The following is a 23,394-nucleotide window of genomic DNA, read 5'->3' on the forward strand; positions in this document are numbered from 1 at the left end:
CAAAGGCTATACCTGTCCACTTATCTTATCTTCGTTAGCAGTTTTCGTACCATTAACCTTTACTACTTTCAGATGAGCAGCTGAATTTAAAAAGTTCGGTGGATTTGAAGGGCAAAATAAACAAGAACTGGTAATTCAGCCCATCTGAACAAGGGACATGGCCTGTGAAAATAAAACAATGTTGACTCGACTCCAATGATATCACCACCGAACAAAAGGTCAACGTTTGCGTTCGTATTGATTTAAATATGAATGAGATATGAATTTTTAAGAGAAATATAACCTGTCTGATGAAACTCTGTACAAACATCGGATTATACGACTTTTAATTAAAGGTGATATCAAAAATGAAACATTTTATAAATAGATCACATCGTATTCGTTGAATTGTATTGTTATTATTGAAATACCAGCGACGAAATTTGATTGATATTATTTTTAATTAGTAACCTGATATATTGCGTTGTTGTTTTGTTATATCATTATTTTATTCAAGATATTATTCGTTTGTGTTGTAAATGGATTTTTAACGGATTGAATGTTAATTTATATCAAAAATTACTATAAATTAGAAAGGTTCAATATTTTATTCATTATATATATCATCGTATCTTAATCTAACATGATACATACATTATATACCTACATTATTCAAACTAGATATTTGAATATTTTTGAATTATTGAGGCCTAGCCGCAATCCCGACTCTGCCCCGGTTGAAGCGAGATAAAACCAAAATAAAAATATAGCCTATTATGCTCAAAGACAACGTGGGTTTTTATTGGTTAAATAATTTTTAAATTAAGTTCACTTAAACCACTACAAGCTCACAAATTCTAAAATACCCCTTTATAATATATATATATATATATATATACATAATGTTCAATATAATAGAATGACTAACAATTATAATGCACATTTATTATTACAAAAAGTTTGGTTCTTAATTGATGTATATGTAATAAAGGCAACACTTTAGACTTTTTTTTTTAATTGGAAAGTCGATTGTCTGAGTACCATTTCTAAATCCAGCAAAATAGTGGTATGTAAAGACCTCATAGTGACAACGTGTCCTTTTTATGATAAAATATATCAAATAACGTAAACACAAGCCTACGCAAGGTTGCAGACATCGTAATTCGTAGTACGTTCAGCGCCCACGCATTGTCTGCGGTGAACGTATCTGTCTACAGTCATTTTGAACTTTCAGGTTCACTGCAGTTTGGGGATTTGTAATTAATCGCTTTGAGATTATACGAGTATGTATTTCGCGCCTATTGTATACATTCATTTTGTATTTGTATTGCGAAGGAAAACAAACAATTATTACTATACTCTAACTATTAAATTTTATGATTTAACGTGACTTGTTTCAATAGATTTTACTTACTAGAACTAAAAAAACACAAATAACATTTATTCTCATAATACTTATTCTATCTACATACGTATACAAGAAAGATGTCGTATCAGACACTTTTCTTTTTAAGGCGCAAATTTGTAATTAAAATAAATACAATTATATTTATTTAAGCACTCAAAATTAATAGCGAGGTGTAATATCGTTAGCATGCGCGAACAATTCGAGGAAATATACCCCAATAAAGGCACTTGCAAGGTACCTATCAAATATCAATTACGTCGATTGCAATCTTAAACTTTACCTATATATTTGACGAAATAACAGCACAGTGAGCCGCTTGATAATTGAAAGCAAATTTACTGGTTTATCTTATCGAAATTTTTAAACCCAAAGCTTTGGCTGGACCTAAAATAGGGCGTATATCAGATAAGGAGAAAGCAGATTATGGGCTAACTGTTGCGCGTAGATACTCCTCGGGAGTAAGATGATCTCAGTAGATTACGTATTTATTTAAATGAGCACTTCCCAACTGACTCGAGGACCTCTGATTCTATTTGCTAACAGAAAATTAAACCAATTCCAGCCTCAGCGTAATTTGCAAGTAATAAAAGTCCGTTCTTGCTAAAATTCAAAATTCCGTGAGCAGAATGCGATAATATTACGATGTAAGTTTACATTTCACTGATGAATTGCAAAATTTAAGCATTAATGTTTATTGCATTCGGTCATGAACCCTATGTGGCTACGAACGCGATTTTCGATTGTAGGTATGCAAAAATTAATTCACTGTCTCTTTAAATGTATGACGTTGTATATTTATAAATAATTCACCTATACAGTTAAATATGATTGAGCACGGTATTGGAAGAAATAAACAATATTTATTTTACTATCCCGGAGGTGCGTAGCCGCGCGGTTGGCACCGCGGCTCGCGCAAACTGCCGCCCGGGGCCGCTGGGTTGCCTCCCTTCGACCTTACCCCGTATCTACCAATTCAGTTTCGAATGTGGCCACCCGTGTAATTGTTCCAGGTCGCTGGCAATGCTGGGATTTAATTGTGCAGTCTCTCTTCCTCGATGCAAGGACTAAGGATAGAGAGTTTAAGTGCCTCCTGACACCACGTACTCTTTTCACGTGCTTTGCATACGATCTGTTACGCATGCAAGCTTTTGTAGAATATAATGTTAAAAGTTGAAAGAGCACATTTGGATGTCAAATAGTAAAAAACACACATTTTTTACTTTTTTTTAAATACTTAAAAAAAAAACAAGTGGTCTACAACATTTGTACCAACACATTTCAGATTTACGATTTCCCGTATATGTTAGGTACAATTCAAAATATACCCGAAAAATAATATAACTAGATGCATACAAATATCAAAGACACTATTAATTTTTTTTTTTTTGAGTTCGCTTAAAATCTCCCACATATCGGGCGCGTTTCTCAAACATGGCAGCTGTAGAGGCGGGGGAGCTTGGTCGCGTCATCTCTTACCAAGCAACAGGTACGGAAGGTCATGTTGGGCGTCTTGGGAATATGAACACCTTTAATACTTGCAAGTTTTTATAAATGATAAGGATAGTGCAACATTATATACTGTATATATGTATGAAAGTTTCCTGCTGGAATGTCGCAATTTACTAGCGTATGATTTTTTTTAGAAACACAGTTAATTAAATATCTATATATCTTTGTATGGATTGGCTTTTAACTACTATTTTTATGCATTATATATTACGATCAGGAATCTGGATTATATTGTCTGCTATAAAAATTGTCTCCTTTTTGAGGCCATATTGTTTCATTATGTATCTATTATTTACTAGAATTTTCGTTTGAAGCGTGATGCACCCACTTCGTTCTTCCAAAGGATTACATGAAATATTTATTTTGAATCACGTGTGCAGCTTTTATGGCCTTTATAATCCTATTTACACTTTAAATACGAGCCCCGTCCATTTCAGTTCGCGCTTAAATAATTAAATCATTTTTCGTTAACGCCTTTAAGCTTGCAAGATTAATGCACAAATGCATATTTCATCGCGTCTACTCTACTTAGTAAAATCTTCTCGAAAGTATTCATTTTGTCATAATAAATTCACTAAGGAAGCGTTAGACGGATTTATGGTTTTCCGTCAGCAAAATGAAATATTATATTTGAGAACTTTTAAAGAAAACTTTAACAGAGACGTTTGACATTTATGAGGATATCAAAATATTTTATCTTGAATTAAATTAACTCATTATGTTAATTTATTATGAAATTTGATTACATTAATAATTTTTCATTTAGAGGTTGAAGAATAGTAACATTTATTCATTTTAATTGAATGCCCAACTTTATTGCCTGTATTTTATGAAGTTTTCATTGGTTTTCTATTTCAATAATTTTGTAAGCAACAAAATGTATGGTCAAATTTATGATAATCGTCTTTTTGCTGCACGAAATACGTTCCTATTTATATTATAAACTAGCTTTTACCAGCGGCTTCACACGCGTTAAATTCGGAGTAGTTTAATAGATGTTTTTATACATAAAACCCTTTCTATTGAATCTATCTATTAAAATAAGTAAGATTTAAGTATACACAGGGACATAGGGACAGAGAATGCGAGACTTTGTTTTATACTATGTAGTGTTGCGAGGTAACTCTGGCTATCTGTTTCTCGGTCTGTCTGCCCTAAGCCACATAAGCATTTTAAATGAAATTTGGTACACAGATCCTTTGAGACATAAGAAAAGACACAGGTTGACTTCTATCCTGATAATCTGCAATCATACGAGTTTTCAACCGCGGCCGGTAAGCGAGGTGTAGGTATAATAATTTGTGTAATATATTTTTATGTTTGAATTTATTTGCAATAAAACAGCTAATGGGGATACAAATTTAACCCAGAAATTATACTTCATTTATTTTGAGTCGAGCAAATATGACGTCGTGTACTAGTTTTTCACCACATTTGAGTGTTTGTCTTTGTATTTTAGAAATGCAATTAAAACTGAACCAACTGATTTTATTTTTGTACCCGAGTGGAGAATGCTTGAGCGTCTAGCAATTTATACATATCAAATAAATAGCTGCGCCCCGCGGTTTCACCCGCGTAATTCCGTATCTCGTAGGAATATCGGGATAAAAGTTGCCTATATGTAATTCTAGTTGTCCAGCTATATACGTACTAAATTTCATTGCAATCGGTTCAGTAGTTTTTGCGTGAAAGAGTAACACACACACACATTACAAACTTTCGCATTTATAATATTAGTAGGATAACGCTTTTAACTTTTTCAATATCGTAATTAAATGTATTTAATTACACTTAATAAGAGATCCTTAAAATAAAAATTTAAACTAAACCACCAGACAGGGCGGACTTATCACCTAAGAATGATACCTTCCAAGCAAACCTATAATGAGGCGGTAAGTTAGTTTAATAAATATAGAAAAACTTTATAGGTTAGGTTGGTGTGGTCTATCCCGACTTATATTTTATTTAAACTAAGGAACGGAGTTTAACGAAACTTGAGTAGTTCCGTGTTGAAGTTAATGCAAGACAATAAAATGCAACTTCGTATTACTCTGCCTTACTTATTTGTGCTATATTAAATTACTGAATCCGAACCTTTGAAAATAAATATTATCTATTCGAAATGTTTTTTCTAAACTGATGACTTAAAATTGTGTCATATTTTGTTTTAAGACAATCATTCGAACACATTAATATGCGCTTTTATTGTATCTAAATTTACGAGAGCATTATATTTTTTTTTTTTTATGTCACAGTCGGCAATGGAGCTGGTGGGACGCCTGATGGTAAGCGCTACCACCGCCCATGAACATTTGTAGAGGCGTAAAGTCGATTACAGACCTTACGCCTCTACAAATGGACTTTAAATTGGGAAGGGATTAAGGAAAGATTGGTGAGAGGAATAAAGGAAAGGACTGGGAAGGGGAAGGAAAAGGATATGGGCCTCCGGCTCCCCCACTCACCGAACGAAACACAGCAGAATGCTATTTCACGCCGGTCTTTTGTGGGGGTGTGGTACTTCCCGGGTGCGAGCTGGCCCAATTCGTGACGAAGCGTGCTCGACTACCACATAAAAATTATATATATATTTAGAAATTTTGATGAATTTTTTCCCATGTTACCTCGTTGTTCAATATTAAAAAAAAACAATACACTAAATCGTGTTTAGAATCCGTTAGAAACATTTTTAATTTCAAAATATTTCAATACATTTCATAGTATTTCATTCAAGTGTCCAAGTAACGCAAATGGATTTTAGTAATTTTCAGTATTGCATCTCAAACACCCGTATTGCACCGATATGCTTATATTGTTAATGAGCACGTTCCATAGAACACCAGTCCGATACTTAGCCATGTACAGTATGGATGGTATGGATCGTACCTTTGTTTGCGAAAGCCTCCCCTGTGTGCACAACATTACTACTCGAGCGTTCCGTTCGCCTAATATTGACTCCTCAACTAATATACGCATTAAAATGCATAGGAAAAGTTTTAGTGCGAATCATTTTTAAGGAGACTCTCCTTGGGATTGTATTGAATATTGACTGCAATACGAAATTATGATAAATAAAATAATCTACGAGACGAAATGTCCGTGGTTAATGAGATATATAAAACATATCACATAACCTGAAGAAGTAATCAAGATTGGCGATATTTTATTTTTTTGTCTTTAATTTCAGAAGCTATGTAATCCATTTTTTAACCGTTACAAACAAAAAGCTGTTATTATTCTGAACCGGGCCATGTCTGTCGCCTTATTTATCAAAATAAAACTTGAATTTCGTTTAGTCTTACCACGGAGCCGATCCAATTCAAATTTGGTATCTTTAAAAATACTTAACGTATTCTGATGTGCGTGTTGAAATGAAATAAAATGAAATGAATTTATTTGTTGCTTTTAATAGAAAGAGTGATTAAAGGAGAGGTATAAAGATGTCAAGATAAATAACAAGCATGTTATTGCACTCGTGCAGATCCACCGTCCCTAGTAGATTTATATCGTCATCATCATCATCATCATCAGCAGCCCATATATGTTCCCGCTTCTGGGACACAGGCCTCCTATGATTTTGAAGTCCGAGGTTCTCACCACTGAGCCACCTGCTTTAATATATATATATATATATATATATATAGTAATTATAATATTGAATATGTTGTATTAATCCGTGTATGGTCGTGACAAGCGCTTTCTAGGTCACGTAAAGTTTAATATTTTGGTTAAATTTAGGTTTCATTATTATGCGGTTAGCGTTCATTACCTGTTTTATCCAGCTGCTGTAATATTTAGTGTAGAATAGTGGAGTGCGTATCACGTCGAGCAATTGTTATAAAATATAACGATTTAGTCTCATATTTATATTAATCTATACTAACATTATACAGAGCTTGTTTGATTAGACGCGCTAATCTCAGGAACTACTGGTTCGATTTTAAAAATTCATTCAGTGTTAGATAGCCTATTTATTGAGGAAGGCTTTAGGCTATATAACCATAATCTGGTAATACGTGGATACAAGTAGTAGTCTAGTAAATTGTAATATGTTAGTCTTTTTGGGCATCTTATGAGAATATATGAAGTTATCTGTCTTGTGAAGGAAATATCCTATCCTACTAATATTGTAAATGCGAAAGTTTGTAAGGATGTGTATGTGTTTGTTGCTCTATCACGGAAATACGACTGAGCCGATTACAATGAAATTTAGTAAGTAGACAGCTGAAGAAAGCTGTAGGATTTTTATCCCGATATTCCTACGGGATACGGACTTACGCGGGTGAAACCGCGGGGCGCAGCTAGTACGTATATACTTTCATAATTTTACACGAGCTTGAACTAAATGTAAACCACGGCTGGATAATTACAGGTATATCTATTGCAAATCGATATTAAATCATGTGCAGTGAATGAATGTTAATAAGGTTATCTAACAATAATTGTATTATATCAGCGGAGCGAGTCTAATTATGATGTGCAAACAAACCGTTCTTACTCAATATATTGTTGTTATGTTATAATGATGAAAGCACATAACAATGTTAAAATGAATACGTTACATATTCGTATAAAAAACGCTTCATAAATAAAATATCCTTAGTATTTTCTTGTGTTTGATTTTACGCGAGTATTATACATTTAAAAATTATCTCCGTGACCACGCTCGCTGTAAAGTGTTCGAAACGTCGGGTTAATAATATAATGAATAAATCGCGTTTAAAATCCGTTAAAAAGTTTTTAATTTCTAAAATATCCTTGATAAATTCATTGTTTTCAATTGAAAAAAAAAATAATTTCATGAGTCATTGAAATATTTAAAATTTTGAAAGTCTTCATTAAACAGTTATTAACATTTATTTAATACATCCGTGGCATGTTCACACGTTCATATACAAAACATTATTCGAACATTTTGGTTCGCTTCGAGCATTTGTTACAGCATACGTCCGTACTTGCCCGTAATCCAACATGTACGAACGTCTTAACTTACTATTGAGATGAATTTATTAATGATTGCTTTTAATCTCAATTAAAATTGGTATAGAAACGAAGTATGTACAAAAGAGAAAAGTGTAACAAGAAATTAAAGCAGTATTTGTACTACAGTACATTGTACTACATTTGTACTACATTATTTGTATTTGTATTTGTATTGACCGGGTCGTAAACTATTTTATACCCCCTAATAATAAGGGTGTTCAGAATCGTTCATAAATTAACCTTGAAAAAAAATTCAAATACCTTTTAACTATCATAATATGTGGTTTATGAAATAAATAAATTATTTAACTGACTTCAATGTACAATATACGTGTGTGTTCTTTATGACACAACAGCCAATTAAATGTCAAAATAGAATCACAGACGTTTAATTTTAATCGCTTTTCTCCGATGCCTGACATATAAAGGCAATATGGAGAAACTAAAGAACAATACAGCTTAAATTCATTAAATGTCAATACGGTCTATAACTGAAAAAGGTTCGCAACTTCTCCAATTAAAAGTCCAACTTCGGTGGAACGTTCACACGATTTTCGTCGTATAAGATTTTTTTTAGAGTAGCACATCAATTTCCCGATAAAAGGCAGTCTTCAAGTAGAAGTTGAGTCCAGTAATGTAGACTAACTACGGATTTTTCGTCGTTATTGTAGATCTTCAAAAGTACCCTCAATTTCTCTGGGACGCCATCATCAGATCAGTTTGATATCATGGGACCACCCTTGATGAATGAATATTTCCATCAAAAAAACGATCCACAATATTCATTCTTAACAACATTACCAACGAACATATGTATGTTGCGAATATTTGAATGCCCAAAAACTCTTTTCCTATCGGTATTAAAGCGTAACATAGTTATTATTTTGTTTGAGTATGGCGTTAACAACCTATTCTTAAAATAAGAAAGTCAATTTAGCATGTCTACAAAGGGTGAATTAAAAACAAATTGACATGACGATGTAAACGGTCGATGGGAGTTCCATTAAGGATCGCTATACTTAGCCACATGTGACGAATTGAGTACGGACGATCAATAAAACAAGCGAAGGATGCTATGAATATTATATACGTACATATAGTATCAATAATATTATTGACTTAGTTGTTGAATTGTGTGAGGATAGTTTTTATTCGACAAACTTGATAAGGTGCCTCTTGACTGAGTTCAAATTACACTATATATAATTAGTGTTCATTTATGTATTAGTAATAGTACGATTTTATCTTTTTTGCGCTATGGTATAAACTTCTTACATTTTCTTTCCTACCAAGTTGCCTAGTAGGTATATCCTCTTGTTACAAATAAATTAGTGTTCAATTACTCTGTATCTGTTTACTGTTCTCTTATTTCACTATAAATATATAAAAAATAACATCATTAAAAATACTTATGTATTTATTCAATTTGCATAAGGAGATAAGTAATTATAATAGCAGAGGCGTAATTAGATCTTGTAGCATAGTCTTTATAAATTATATTGATATTATTATTGAATGCTATAAGGCCTGTAGGATAGAATAAGCCTATTGTAATATAAGGGGCTTCCGGCTTGCATTGTACTGCAAATTCAGTTTACATATTAAATACATCGCTCTCTACAGTAGCGATATCACGTACATTATGTTCAAGATTTTAGAGTTTGTGTTTATTTTATTCATTATTGTCATTGAGAATTGAGTTTCAACTATCTCTATCTCTCTTAAAAGGATTTACCGTAGACTGAATAAATACACTTATTCATATATAGTTATATACTCCATACACCGTATATTTCGGTGGATTTCTAATTGGTTTGACTTTTAAAAAGCCTTTAAATTCGCAATATAACATTAGTTTTGTATAGACAATTTCTATCAAAAGAGTTCTATCAAAAGAGTTTGATAGAACGCGGTAATATCAGGAACTAATGATTCGAGTTAGTATTCGGGATTAGTATGTTCAAACAAACAAAAAGTTGTAGAGAACCTCCTGATGGATGATAGAGCATATTACATATTTTTAAATCAGAACACCTAAAATAAGCGCGTTCTACGAAATAAAAATACGAAACATATGACAGTTTATATAAAAGTATAGATACATTCAATGGCTCTACGTATAACATAAATAGAAATAAAAAGCATCCTGCTCGCATAAGAGTACAATATTCGCGAAGCTTTTACGACATAGAATAATGATCTAGCATATATCATGTAGATACGCAACAGAGAAGTTATTAGTATTGATTGATGAAGTGACACTTTGCGTATTTGAAAATAGAAAACTTTCGTATAGTATGAAAGAAATAACCCTGAAGATTCGTAGTTCTTATTCAACGTTTGTAATATTACGAGTATAAGGCCTGTTTTCTTTTCCACATTCGTCCCAGTCCATTTATTCTTTTAATTCATCAATCCTTTCCTTAACCCTTACCTTATAAAGCGGGAAGCTCATTCGCAGACTCTGTAATGTTCATGGGCGGTGGTGATTAGGTGTCATCAGCCGAACCACAAGCTCAGTTGCCCGCTATTATGTAAAAAATGGCTAGGCACTACTTAGTGCTGCTATATAAAAAAAAAAACAACTGATTATGAACGACGAAGCAGCTAGTGGTTAGTTCGAATGCTGTAATGTAAAAATTTTCAAATGAAATACATAATACAACATAGATATAAGCAAAAGCTTAAATTCCTAGTAGGCTAAGTTCTGAGCTCCATATTCATGCATAAGTTACGGATTCAGACTCGAAGATTTTCCTGAATAATTTTGTGGAAAATGGCTTAAATTAATAAATATATTTAAAAGTATGACAAATTACCTTATACTATATCTCGTAAACCCAACCTCAATAAATGGCTAACACTGAAAGATTTTTTCAAATTGGAGCAGTAGTTCCTGAGATAAGCGCGTTCAAGCAAACAAAAAACAATTCAGCTTTATAACATTAGTCTTTCTATCTTAATATATATAAATTCCTCGTCACTTTGTTTGTCCGCAATGGACTAGTAAACTACTCAACCGATTTTAATCAAATTAGCATACCATATGCGATTTGATCAAACTGAAAAGATAGGATAGTTTATATTATTTCAATTACGATAAATGACTACCCGGGCGGAGCTGGGGCATACAGCTAGTAGATATATAAATTTTAAGGAGCACTCATGCATGAACTTATCAGGTTAACGATTCTACTTTTTATCACTCTAACCACAAAGCTTTATGGAGCGTATTTAAAGAAATGAGTAGTGCAGACGCTTTCAAACGTTATATTGATCATTAGAGAAATATATTCCGGATTTATTGCTGGGAAAGATTACATTATGTGCAATCGTAAGCGCAGTAAAATATGCTTTTTCTATCGTCATATCTCAGCTATATTCCATATGTTCAAAATTAATATTAACTGAAGCGTGTTACTTTAAACAATCTGTAGATATTATTTTAAAGCTAAACATAGAAGGGTTCAATTCTTCAGACTGAATTTAATTAAAAAAATACCTCTAGGGGATAAATTTTTTTCTAAAATTTTGTCTTTTGTCACGCAAAAACTACCGGACGTATTTTGATGCAACTTTTTGTTATTAAGCTTTTAGTAGCTCGGCAATATAATATAGCAATAATTTATTTTGAAGAATCTTATTTCAATTTGATTCAAATTACGCGTAAACGCAGTCGCGACCACAGATTAAAGAGAGTCAATCGATTAATTCAACAAACAATGTTATACAAATTACAATCCTAATATCTAATATAATTAATATAAACAGCAGACATTAAGAAAAGCAAAATTAAAATCAGGACATAAGCTCTTTAAATCCAGATTATCTCTTTCATATTAATGGAAGTGCTAATAGACTACAAAATTTTTATCCGTTGAACATTTCGTACTAATAACCATAGAATCATTTTATACCGTATTCATATTTTCATAATCTAAATAATTTTTTCCTCGTAAATCTTGTAGATGATATTAACATTTGCTTTTCAATTGAAAACCCGAATATTAATTAATCAAGCATATATTTTGTCGAACCGTATAAAGGCATTTCAAGTGGGGTCAGCAAACTTCACAGAGGAGGGTGTAGTCCTTGAAAATTAGCGCAAACTCAAATATTACGTTGAGTTTCTCGTCTAAAATTAGCGTTATCGACAATATTTAATGCAAATAATCAAAATTGCAAACGTAATCTAATAACAAAAACATATTAATTTCTGAATTGTTCTAAGCACATTTAGAAACTCGATAACCCAATAGTGCAGCACTATAATTGAAAAATACAATTACTGCGCCATTTATAGGTCATACATAATTGAGAATCAACGCTTACAGCCTGATAATAATGAAAATGTCTTACAATTTCGCAAGACTCAAGGGGCTCGTGAGATTTTTGGCAGCGCCTGTTGAGCGTCGCAACAAGTACTGCATCGATCAGGGTGACGCACGCCTCGCCCCGCCCTCCCCCCCGGCACCACCCCGAAATGAAAGTGATTTACTTCAGCCATCTTAATATTGATAAGAATATATTATAGGTTCGTAGCACCTGTACTTGAAAAACTTCACTATTGTGTGTTAATATTGTTTTGTATTACTTTTGGCAAGTTTTTGATGGCATAGAGATTTTAATTTGAAACCATTGTGATAAATATGATGGATTGTATTCATTATAGTATAGAAGTAGATATTAATATTATCCAATAATTGCACAACATATTATTGCCATAGTTAACTAATAAGTCATTCGATAATTTTGTAATTAAATGTTAAAAACCACCTTGTGCGAAACAATTCAGATAACGGCTACATTTTTTGATATAAATTAATACCATGTCTAATAATCAATGAGACGTAGACTTAACTAAGAGCGTTAAAGTTCGTAGAAGATTCGTAGCGGCGTAGTATTCTACGCGACTAGAGTACTCTTTTCTACGAACTCTGTACTACGAAAGCTCAAAGTATTTCTTGTAGAATTGCATAGATGGCGTGCAAAATTATTGCTGAAATCTGAAGCGAATGAAACTGAAAGCTACATTTGTTTACGAAATAATATTTGAGTAAAATAAAAGATGGCGTTGTAATCATTTCCACCACTTGTGAAATTTTAAAAGAATAGAAAAGATTTGATCATGAAGCGGGATTCGAACCCGTGTCATTTTGCCAAAAGGTCGCAACGCCTAGAGTCTCGGCCGGCTTAAATTCCTCATTATTAAAGCCTCTCAATGATATAAAACGAAAAATGTAATTCCAGCACTTTTTTATCTTCTTACTTATATTCAAAATTCTCGTGTCACAATGTTAGTTACCTTACACCTCCGAAACGGGAGGACCGATTTAAATGAAATTTTGAATGTGTATCGTGTAGGTCTGAGAATCCAACATCTATTTTTCATAACCCTAAATGTAATAAGATTAAGGCAGAACAGCGTTTGCCGGGTCAGCTAGTACATATTGTATAAAATATCGGTACATGTAAAAACTTTGGAAATCAACGTAGATTTATTTAAAATTATACTAAATTTACTTAAAATTATACTAAAGTTACGAATAAGTCATATTACTCATTAACATTTGTTAAAGATTACATTACGTAAAAAAAATTGCTTTGAGTTTATTCAGGTCAAGAAAAACTTTACATATGCACATTTACCTTTATTCGTTCGATAATTTGTTTTAATGTCCTTTATTAAATGGCAACGAAGCGGTCGCCCCTCCTGTTCGTTACAAACAAATTAATTTACAGATAAATTAGTTAACAAGAACAAACGAAAACTCTCAACTCAATTGCCAGACTTTAACATCGTAATGTCCCGAGTTCACCGCATGCCCATACTCTTGGGAAATATAGAAGAAATCTTGTTTAATAGAAAAGGTTGAAGATTTAATACATTTTCTTTGAAACTTTAATGTTGATAATGTAATAATGTTTAGCGTTTTTTGGCAAATAAGTTTAATCTTGAAATGTTATTATTATTGAATAGATACTTTGATTATATTTAAAATATGAATATCTTTATATCTGTGTCTCTTGAAGGTTAAAACTAGGGTCCTGCTGGTGATCGTGGTCATAGTTAGACTGAGATGTTACAAGTCGTGTTGTTTGCTAACTATCTCGGACGGCAAAGAAATAAATGGTGCCTCCATTTATTTTTTCACGTACAACCATTTTTTTATGACCGTCCAGACTTGTAACATTTCAGTTTCCCTTTCACCATGCTCGCTGTGTCCTAAACATCAGGATAAATAATTTAGTGTTAAGTAGCGTATACAATTCGTTGAATGTATTTTATATCTACGAAGCCATTTCAATAAAGAGTATATGATAATCCCGAAGAACATCCTATTTCGAATTACTATTATAAAAGAGAATGACACTATTTAGTCTCTGTGTCAGTTTTGTATGTACGAAATACACCCAACAACACGTAAACCTTCGAAAAGATAATGTTTAATGCCTATTTCTTATTTAGTTTCATATTTAAATGTGTTTTTACCTAAGCTGTAAATCAAAACCACCTGTTGTCCTTTGAATAGGGATAAAATATTGTTTTGAAAGCTGTTTTGAAGCACTTGAGTGTGAACATTTAAAACTCATGGTCTTATTTTGTTGGAAGCTCTGCATTTATAAGGATACATCGTGGGCGAGGTCACGTTTATTCACTTTGAAGGCAATGACAAGGGCCGGAGTAAATCTTTTTTTCTTCTCAGAATAATAAATACGTGTTTAATCTTCCTACTCATTTGTTTATCCCACAATATTAAAGTCTTCGGGTAAACAAATGACAGTTGGAGCTTTACAGATTTAATATAAACGTTGAGTATCGGTCTGAAGTAAGTTTGCTAGAAAATTAAGCAAAAAAAGATTTATAAAATTTTGGATAATAAATGCTAGGCCCCTTTTGATTATTATGATTTTAATTGCCGGATTTATGTTTCGATACACTTTTAAATCTAACTTTATAGTTTATGTTCCATTGTGTCCATAATAATAATGATCTATAGTTTATATACTACCTATATCACTTACGCACGTTAAGTATAAATAAACATAATATTGATATTATAGGTGTTATACCTACCTACGTCTCGAGTGATTACGTGAGTAATAAATTATCACGGAACAAAAATTGCTACAGCTTTACTAGAGATAAATGTAATAAGAGGAAATTGAATTAGGCATGATTGTGGTATTTTGTTATTTGTGGATTGTTTTTATAAGAATGTAAAATCATTAATTACGATTGAAAACTCTATTATCTATCACATAATTTTCATTTTTGTTTAGACTAAAATAAATAAATTACATCCGAACATTACTTTATGAACATGTCAATTGGGTATGTGCCATAGTAAGATAATGGAAACATTCGACTTATATTCAGGTTATAGTTATATAATGATTTCATATTTTATTGGGCTGATTTAGTTTAATGCTTCATAGATATACTAATTTAACTAAAAATATTACTGTTTTAATAGAAGAAAATAGATACCATTCCACATTTTATGGTTTATATGGTGTGGTTCGCAATGATATATGAATATAAAAAATAGGATTGGATAAGGAATTGTTTGACAATTTAGGTAGAAACTAACCGTTCTTAAGAGGTACTTAAATACTACTTTTTGGTCGTTAAACAATTAGCTAATAATTAACTTTATTTGAAAAATATATGCATAAGCTCTATGCTCATCATTGTCATTGCTTTTTACGTTAATAACTGTTTTAAAAAATAGCAAAAAGAAAAGCATGTACTTACATTTTGTCCCACTTCTATAGGAGCAAGCGATTGTTGTTCTGTTTTCTTGGGTCGTTTCAAAACGTAAAAAAGTGCTGCGATGATGAGCACACTGCCCGCACCGAAAACTGCCCCGAGCAACGCACTCCACACGTTACTGCCCCACGACACATCTTGCACACGAGCTTGCGGTTTCAATACGTTATTCACAATTTTCCTCGTAGATGCCTCGTTCCAATCCCTATGATATTCGTTCATAATTGCGTACTCGCTGTCGTCCCAAGGTGCCCCACTGAGCTTGTACCCTGCCCACAGCTTATCTGGAGATAACGAAATTAACGCCATAGAATACAACATCGATCGCGCTAGAACGTGTTTAATAGACGGTGCTTTGTATGCACGCTACGTTATACCAAACTTCGATAAAGTCGCCTATCGAAAAATGCTTAAACAAATTTTGTGATATTTGAAAATTTTCCGTCGCTCCTTCCATTATGCAGATTGTGTACTTCATAAATCCGTTCACGCGAGAGGCAATAAAAGAGCGTACCCGTTGATTCGTTTAATTGCAATAAAAAGAGAGCCTTCTAAACAACAGTTTCGCTGCCATATGGTGTGTTGAAACGTGGAGGAAAATGATATGCGGAAATAAATTTAATACTTACCCATTTGTTTTGATGTATTATTGTGGATTTCTTTCTTTTTTTTTTTCGCTTAATATTTTATTTTGTGTGATTAACTCGGGCGCGCGTCTGAGCGGCGCGACGTCTTGTTATCATTAACGCAGCTTGTTTACTTCAGTGCCGTGATCTTTCCCGATGTTGACACTATTGCGTCGACGTAAAAGCGTAACCTAATCATGTTATACCATACATTTACTTGTGTAAGGGTGGATGCTTTCAGCTTGTAAAGACGAGCAGAACGCCGCCCTCATGAGAAGTGCCAATTTGTTAATGGTTTATTTCTTAGGATTTTGCGTTGGTGTTATCCAGAAATTCGCTTATTTTATTAGCTATAGCCGTGGTTCTACGGAAAAATCTAGAAAAATAATAGTTTTTCGATATAAATCTTTTGGAACGATACAATTTTGCTGGATAACAAGTACTTAGCCAAGAATGGGTGCGGAAACCTATGTATCTAAATAGAGATATTTTACTGTTTTACAAAGGTTCAATTACAATTCTAGATCAAAACTAAAAAAAAGTTTTGATTTGAATAAGTCTTGTTTATAAACCTAAACTTTTGGGTTTAGAAGAATAAGTATTATTCCAAATCTAAACTTTTGTTAGCTGACAATTTTATATAAAAGATCCCCCACTCAACAGACGAAATACAGTATGTACTACTATTTTACGCCGATCTTCTGTGTGACTTTTCCTGATGGTAGCTGACCCAATTCGTGCCGAATCCCACACTCAAACCATTAATCATTGACAAAATGTACCTGCTTCATTTAAGGGGATATTTTTGTGTGTTTAAGACCGAGTGTAGGTAAACATGACAAGATTGATATGGCAGTAAGTTAAATTTTAGATTAAGTATCGATTCGAAAAAAGCTGTTCAAAGCCTAACATTATTATGTTGTATAAAAAAAGGCTTTAGCCATAATATAAATTAATTTTAACCACTTATAATTCAGAAACTATATAAACTATGATATACATATTTCAGAAACCAAAATTTAGAAACTTCAAATAAAAACTGTCTACCCGTGCGAAGGCAGGGCTAACACGTAATAATAATTATATGCCATCAGCAAGTTTCACGCATTATTGATTGTAAACTGGACCCGTATTGGGACACATCATACGGTTCAGTAAACAATATGAAGGTCTAACCAATCGTGTATATTCCCCTCTATGTAAACGAATAAAAATTCTGAATAAATAAATCTAGGTTAAACAAAATAAACCTTATTCCCAAACCGAAGCTGCATCTTATTTGCATTCTATCTTTTTGCTTATTGCATTTATAATATAAATTATACTACTATTATTGTGAGAGTCGAGCATGCTTCGGCACGAAATGGGCCAGCTCGCACCGGGGAAGTACCACAACCCCACAGAAGACCGGCGTGAAATAATAACTTGCTTTCCTCGCCCTTCCCACTCCATTCCTTCTTTCTGGTCATCAATCATTTCCTTATCCCTTATCCTTCAAAAGCGGGCAGCGCATTCTCAGAGGCCTGATCCTTTGCGAATGTTCATGGGCGGTGGTGATCGTTTAACATCAGGCGAACCACCAGCTCAGTTGCCCGCTATGACATAAAAAAAAACGCTTAACAAACTTCTAGTACCAAGTAACTAATACCTACCTACATAATAAGATGTAACATATTATATTAATAAAAGTAAAAAAGTATTACCATTTTTCAAAAACAGTTGTTCTATATTATACACTATTTATTAACTATAAGTATGTATGTATGTACCTACATAAACTACAAATGAAAAGATGTTTGTTACTCAATATCCCAAATCTACAGAACGCATTTCGATGAAATTTGGAAGTGTTGCAGCTAAGTCATAGACAGAAACCTAATCGAAAAGCGTGGTTTAGGCCAAGTGCATACGTGGAACGGCGGCACAGCTATTAATTTATAAACCCAAAAGTTTGTGGGAATAATGTTTGTTACTCTCTAAGCATTAGGGTGATATATGAGAGGATTTAGCTGGGACACAGAGATTTATACACATTTTATACATAATATGACCTGCTACATTTTATTTGCAATCAACACTGCGGGAGATAATTGAATCATCTATATTTTATGATAAATAGCGACATGTGATGCGATAACACTTCTCAAATATTTAATGTTATGTAAAAACGATCTATGTAATCCAATTTATAAAATTATCATAAAATGTTTGTTACTAAACTCCTCCGAAAGTGCTGGACCGATTTTTCGGTCATCATCATCGGTCAACATCTTATTTTCATACTCCTAAATTTATTACATTTAGAAGTATGAAAATAAAATGGTGAAACCAATAAACTAACCATCTCCATTTTTGGAGTTTGGTAATTGTAGATTTTAATTTATTATATCACCATCTTATTATAATGCTTGGTACTTACATAATTTGAATCTTTACAGAATACTTAACAGTAAATAATTATAGGAAAACGACATAGATGGCGCTGTAAATAAGTTTTAAAAATATTTCATGAAGAAGCGTGTGTTAAGTTGTAACATAAAAGATGAATAAGCTCATCTCAAGAAAAATTGCCTTGAGTTGACAAAGTCATTGAGGACACTCTTTAACATCAAGCTGCATCCAGTCATTTACCCTTAATGAAAATGTTGCACAAATGGGAAGTGTGCCTTCTGAAAGCAGGTGTTGTTATTTGGGTCAGCATGTAATTTTATTATTGATATTTAAGTTATTTTATTCCAGATTCAAAATACATGCATGAATCGGATTTTATTTAATAAAGTTATTTAGATACTATCTAATCAAAAATATATAGCGGAGCAATGTCTTGACTCATTCGTAAGAAAAAAAAATAAATAAACTCAACAAATGCAAATTGTAAAAAAATATTATAAAAAAATAAAAGGCATTAAATAATGAATACTAAAGGAACCAGACATATATGTTTTATATCTATTACAGAATAATACAAATTTAATTTAGTTACAACAAATACTTTATTTACAAACTACATTTTTACAATGCAAGAACTTATTATATATATATAACATAACAATTACCTTAACTTAATTATAACAACTTATTCACCAAAATGTTGCAATTTTTCTATGATTTTGCTTCTTTCTGATTGAAAGGGTATTGCTGCTTATACCTGGCTATGCCAAGGCTTACAAAGGCTGAAACAAACATTCTTAATGAATATGAGAAATTGATATATATCTAACGGTCTATTTAAAGACTGCCTAGACAGTTAAATATATATTTAACTGTTGAGTCAGGAAATTTGATTGAGCCAGGATGAGTGTCTGCTCATCCTGGCTCCATCAAGATTCCTGTTTTATTCCAAGGGAGCATTCAATCGGGATTAGAGTATCCTATCATCCATTTCAGCCCATACCCTGTCTGTATACCAAATTTCATTAAAATCCCTTGAGTAGTTTCAGGGTAATTGATGGACAAACATCTAAATAAACCAACATTCACATTTAAACAGAAGCCGTGAGTGGTAAGAGTACTAATGCGGCTAGTTTAATAATTTTAAGTCTATGACTTTAACTAGCTTCTTGGTTTAATATCAGCAACATTAAGAAGATATTGTTTGAGTATTTAAAAGTGAAATTGTTTGTAAGTGAATGTTCTCCCGTTGAGAACACTATTTGATCTGTCATAGGAAGTAAAAATGATTTATTCAAGAATATTTTACTAGACACCAGAATGTGTACATTTTACTAAAATAGACAATAACAATAATACTAAGTAAATCAGCATTAAATTGGTATAACTTGTGGTTGTAATGAGCGTTAACTATAGAAGATTAAAGATACATTTATAATGGAATTTCATTAAATTTATACTAAGTATATAAAGCTTAAGAGTTTGCTTGAATACACTAATCACAGAAACTATTTGACCGATTTCAAAAATTATTTTACTGTCAGATAAGTATGTGATCACTGAGAGATATAGGCTATTCGGTATGGACTACTTGCTTATATAAGATTACTTCACCCGCAAATATTAAAAGATGATGTAATAATGAGATATTTTGATAATGTTTTATATTATGTAGTTTGTAATTGAGCTGTGTCAATATGACTGTGTATATTTTTATAAGGCATTCAGGAGTAGTAAATAATGGATCGTGGAAATATCAGGCGATTGCCTTCTTGTATGAAACTGAACAAGATTAAACCGAATACCGAATTGACTTGCAAGGATACATTTGAAACAATGTATTTTTTAGTAAGAGTTGAACATTATTTTAAGAACTTACCAAGGGACATTGTAGATACAGCAACTCTACCCACAAGAGTGTTGTTTTTCCAAGCTACATTTGCGAGATAACCTCCAATTCCTACTAAGCCCATGGCACCGACGATTCTACATGCCGTGCAATCTCGAGGACGATCAGTAACGACAGAAGTCATCTTGGTATTGTATTTTAAATCCTTTTTATGAAAATAAATATCGGATTACGAAGAATGAAAAAAAACTACTTCATATTTAAATTTTGACAGCACAGTTGTTTACACTTTACATTATTTGACAGCTGGTTGGCAAAGGCTGTGAAGCATTCAGCCTTATTACAACAAATAAATAACTGGTACTATATTATTATACTACTCTTTGGCTGGCAGTCTCATAATAATTATATTTTTCAATGCAATAAAAAGTAGGAAATGACAAAGCTTAAAAAATCCTTCATTTTGTATAACGTATTAATTAATGTACATTTACTAGAAATTATGGCTTTTATTGAAAAATGATACATCAAAAATTTATCAAAACTACAAAAAAAAAAACAGGATTGACGCTAGTACGGCATACCGTATGTAAAGGCATACCGCTAGAAACCGAAGATATTATGATATCTTCGATTTTTTTATTGAAAGCATTAATTTCAATCATTCACATTGATCGACTTAAACTTTAAAACATGGATGAATAAATATAGCTTTATGATTCTTAAAGTGATTTTTAGACATAAATTAACATAACGATTTACTCAGGCATTTTTATTTAAACCAATCATCCAAAGAAAACGAGGTTTTATACAATAAAACATGTTTCATTGTTTCCAAGCATTATTATGTGGGAGATAACACTACAAGTAGGTCAAGAAGCCGTGAAGATGACACGCAAGAGATGTTCTAAGTAGCGAACATGATTTGGTTATAAGATAAATGGCTTATATCTTACATGTATCATTCCGATTATCAAATCGGATAATATTTTTCCCGCCCGAAAATATATTCAATTCCACAATAATTATTTTTAACATAAAACTAACCGCCTCGACTTTATCAGAGCAAGATCAATTTTAAATGGGACATATTGTATTAGCTATTTAAAAAAAAAAAATATTACCGATTCACCAAGTAAAAAATTATGTGGTACCTAACAAACACAAAGAAATAAGAATACTGTACAGCTTACCAACACATAGCAGTGGAGTTAGAGCAACGTTTTTACAAAGATAACTTAACATTATGCTAGAAGTCATTTTATAATGAATACATTTTTTATTGTAAGATTTTATTTCGGTCGAAAATAACCATTTTATTAAGAACCTTTTGATATTAGATCATATATTTTGTCAATACCATTACATTTAAATTAATATATTAAACGAAGAAAACATTAAGAACAAATTTAAAAACAGACAAATACCTAAGCATCAATTCGCAATAACCCAAACCTGCCTTCCTACCTCAGCTATTTTACCAAAAATAGTCCGGTCTTATTTATTTAAAGACTCGAAATAATTGAGATCACCTTGAAACGATCCTAAATGAGGTCCTGCAGCGTTGCGGTTCTGTTCATTAACGAGCTATGAATATTCTATGGATCTGTCTTTGACGTGGATTTTACGATCCCTACACTGGAATAGGCAAAAAGTATTATTAGTAGTTATTATATTGCTGAAATATTCAAAGTCAATTAAATATACATATTTTATTAAATCGTAAAACCATTTAAATTATCTAAAAGAAAGCTTAATGAAAAAAAAAACTGACACATTTAATATATTTTTGGAAGTTGTATTTGAATATCGAATTCGGTTTTGTAACGTTTATAACATTTTATTATGATATTTTGTTCATTATTTTTTCGAAATATTCGAAATATTTATAATATGGTTATGGATAACTACAGCTCAATTTAAACTTGTTGGAATGGAGAAAATTTCCTAAACAATAGCCATATAATTGTTTTGTTTATCAAGTTTAAGTATTACACTATACTTCTACGAGTATGTGGGAGTATTGGAGTGAAGGTAAGTAAAAATAATTTTCCACACTCATTTTACGACTAATAGATCAAAATAGAAAGACAATTGATCGATTTTCATTCTAGAGCATCCATATTATTTTTTATATTTGAAAAAAAGTACAATATTTACGGCCATATAATATATCAAATTATATTTTATGTTACTCATGATGTAAATGTATAGGAGTTAAAAGGAGGGATTAGGATATTCAATGTTAAACTGTGTAATTTGTTGAAATTACACAAAATTTCCGTCTAGATGATCTATCTCATTGGTTTTCCGTTCATTGTGAGAGCCTAGTTTCTCTCTTGATACGCAAACTGAACGAGATCGTTTATTTATTACCTCTCATTTGCATGTTACGGGTTTGTTCATTGTACCTGTGAGGATTTAGACATTTAAAGATGTTATCTTACTTTCCATTTGAAGGGCAATCAGTATTACTCATTTTAATTTATTAAAAAAAAAAACGCTCCGAATGGAAATTTACAAACTCACTGGCCCGTATAATTTGATTTCGTATTCCTGTCACAGATAATATTATCATACTTTACTGTAAAATTTTCAAATAAATAATTACTCTTCTAACGCATAAGTTCGTAAAGATTTCTTTTTATGTTATAATCGACAAAAGAGATGGTTTGCCTGATGGTAAGCGCCACCACACATTTGAAGAGGCGTAAGCAATGGGTTTGTGGACTTTAAAAGAAGTGAGATAAAATAATTTGATTGATGAGTGTAATAAAGGACTAGAAAGAGTAAGGAAAAGGATACGGGCCTTTGGCTCCCCCACTCACCGAACGAAACACAGCGGTATGCTATTTCACGCCGGTCTTCTGTGGGGCTG

General features: G+C 32.2%; 1 protein-coding gene and 1 long non-coding RNA gene across 3 annotated transcripts in view; both read right to left on the reverse strand.

The window, feature by feature from the left end:
• The window catches only part of LOC119833420 (synaptotagmin-5-like), a 33,963-nt gene extending 18,064 nt beyond the window's left edge, over window positions 1-15,899 (reverse strand). The window contains exon 1 of one of the 2 annotated variants that reach the window (XM_038357413.1): window positions 15,636-15,899. In XM_038357413.1, the coding sequence (XP_038213341.1) occupies window positions 15,636-15,872 (237 nt within the window). In that variant the 5' untranslated portion in view covers window positions 15,873-15,899. Of the gene's footprint in view, window positions 1-2,197; window positions 2,265-15,635 lie in introns of those variants that run through there. The other variant, XM_038357414.1, reaches the window with a different exon arrangement.
• A 3,498-nt stretch (window positions 15,900-19,397) lies between these two features.
• LOC119833427 lies at window positions 19,398-20,825 on the reverse strand. Its single transcript, XR_005287955.1, has 2 exons — window positions 20,547-20,825; window positions 19,398-19,449 (listed from the first exon to the last, which is right to left on the reverse strand). It is a non-coding gene; the product is annotated as an uncharacterized LOC119833427 (long non-coding RNA).
• Between the last annotated feature and the right edge of the window lie 2,569 nt (window positions 20,826-23,394).

The sequence above is a fragment of the Zerene cesonia genome, chromosome 17, assembly GCF_012273895.1.
Source record: "Zerene cesonia ecotype Mississippi chromosome 17, Zerene_cesonia_1.1, whole genome shotgun sequence".
In the NCBI taxonomy this organism is placed as follows: Eukaryota; Metazoa; Arthropoda; class Insecta; order Lepidoptera; family Pieridae; genus Zerene; species Zerene cesonia.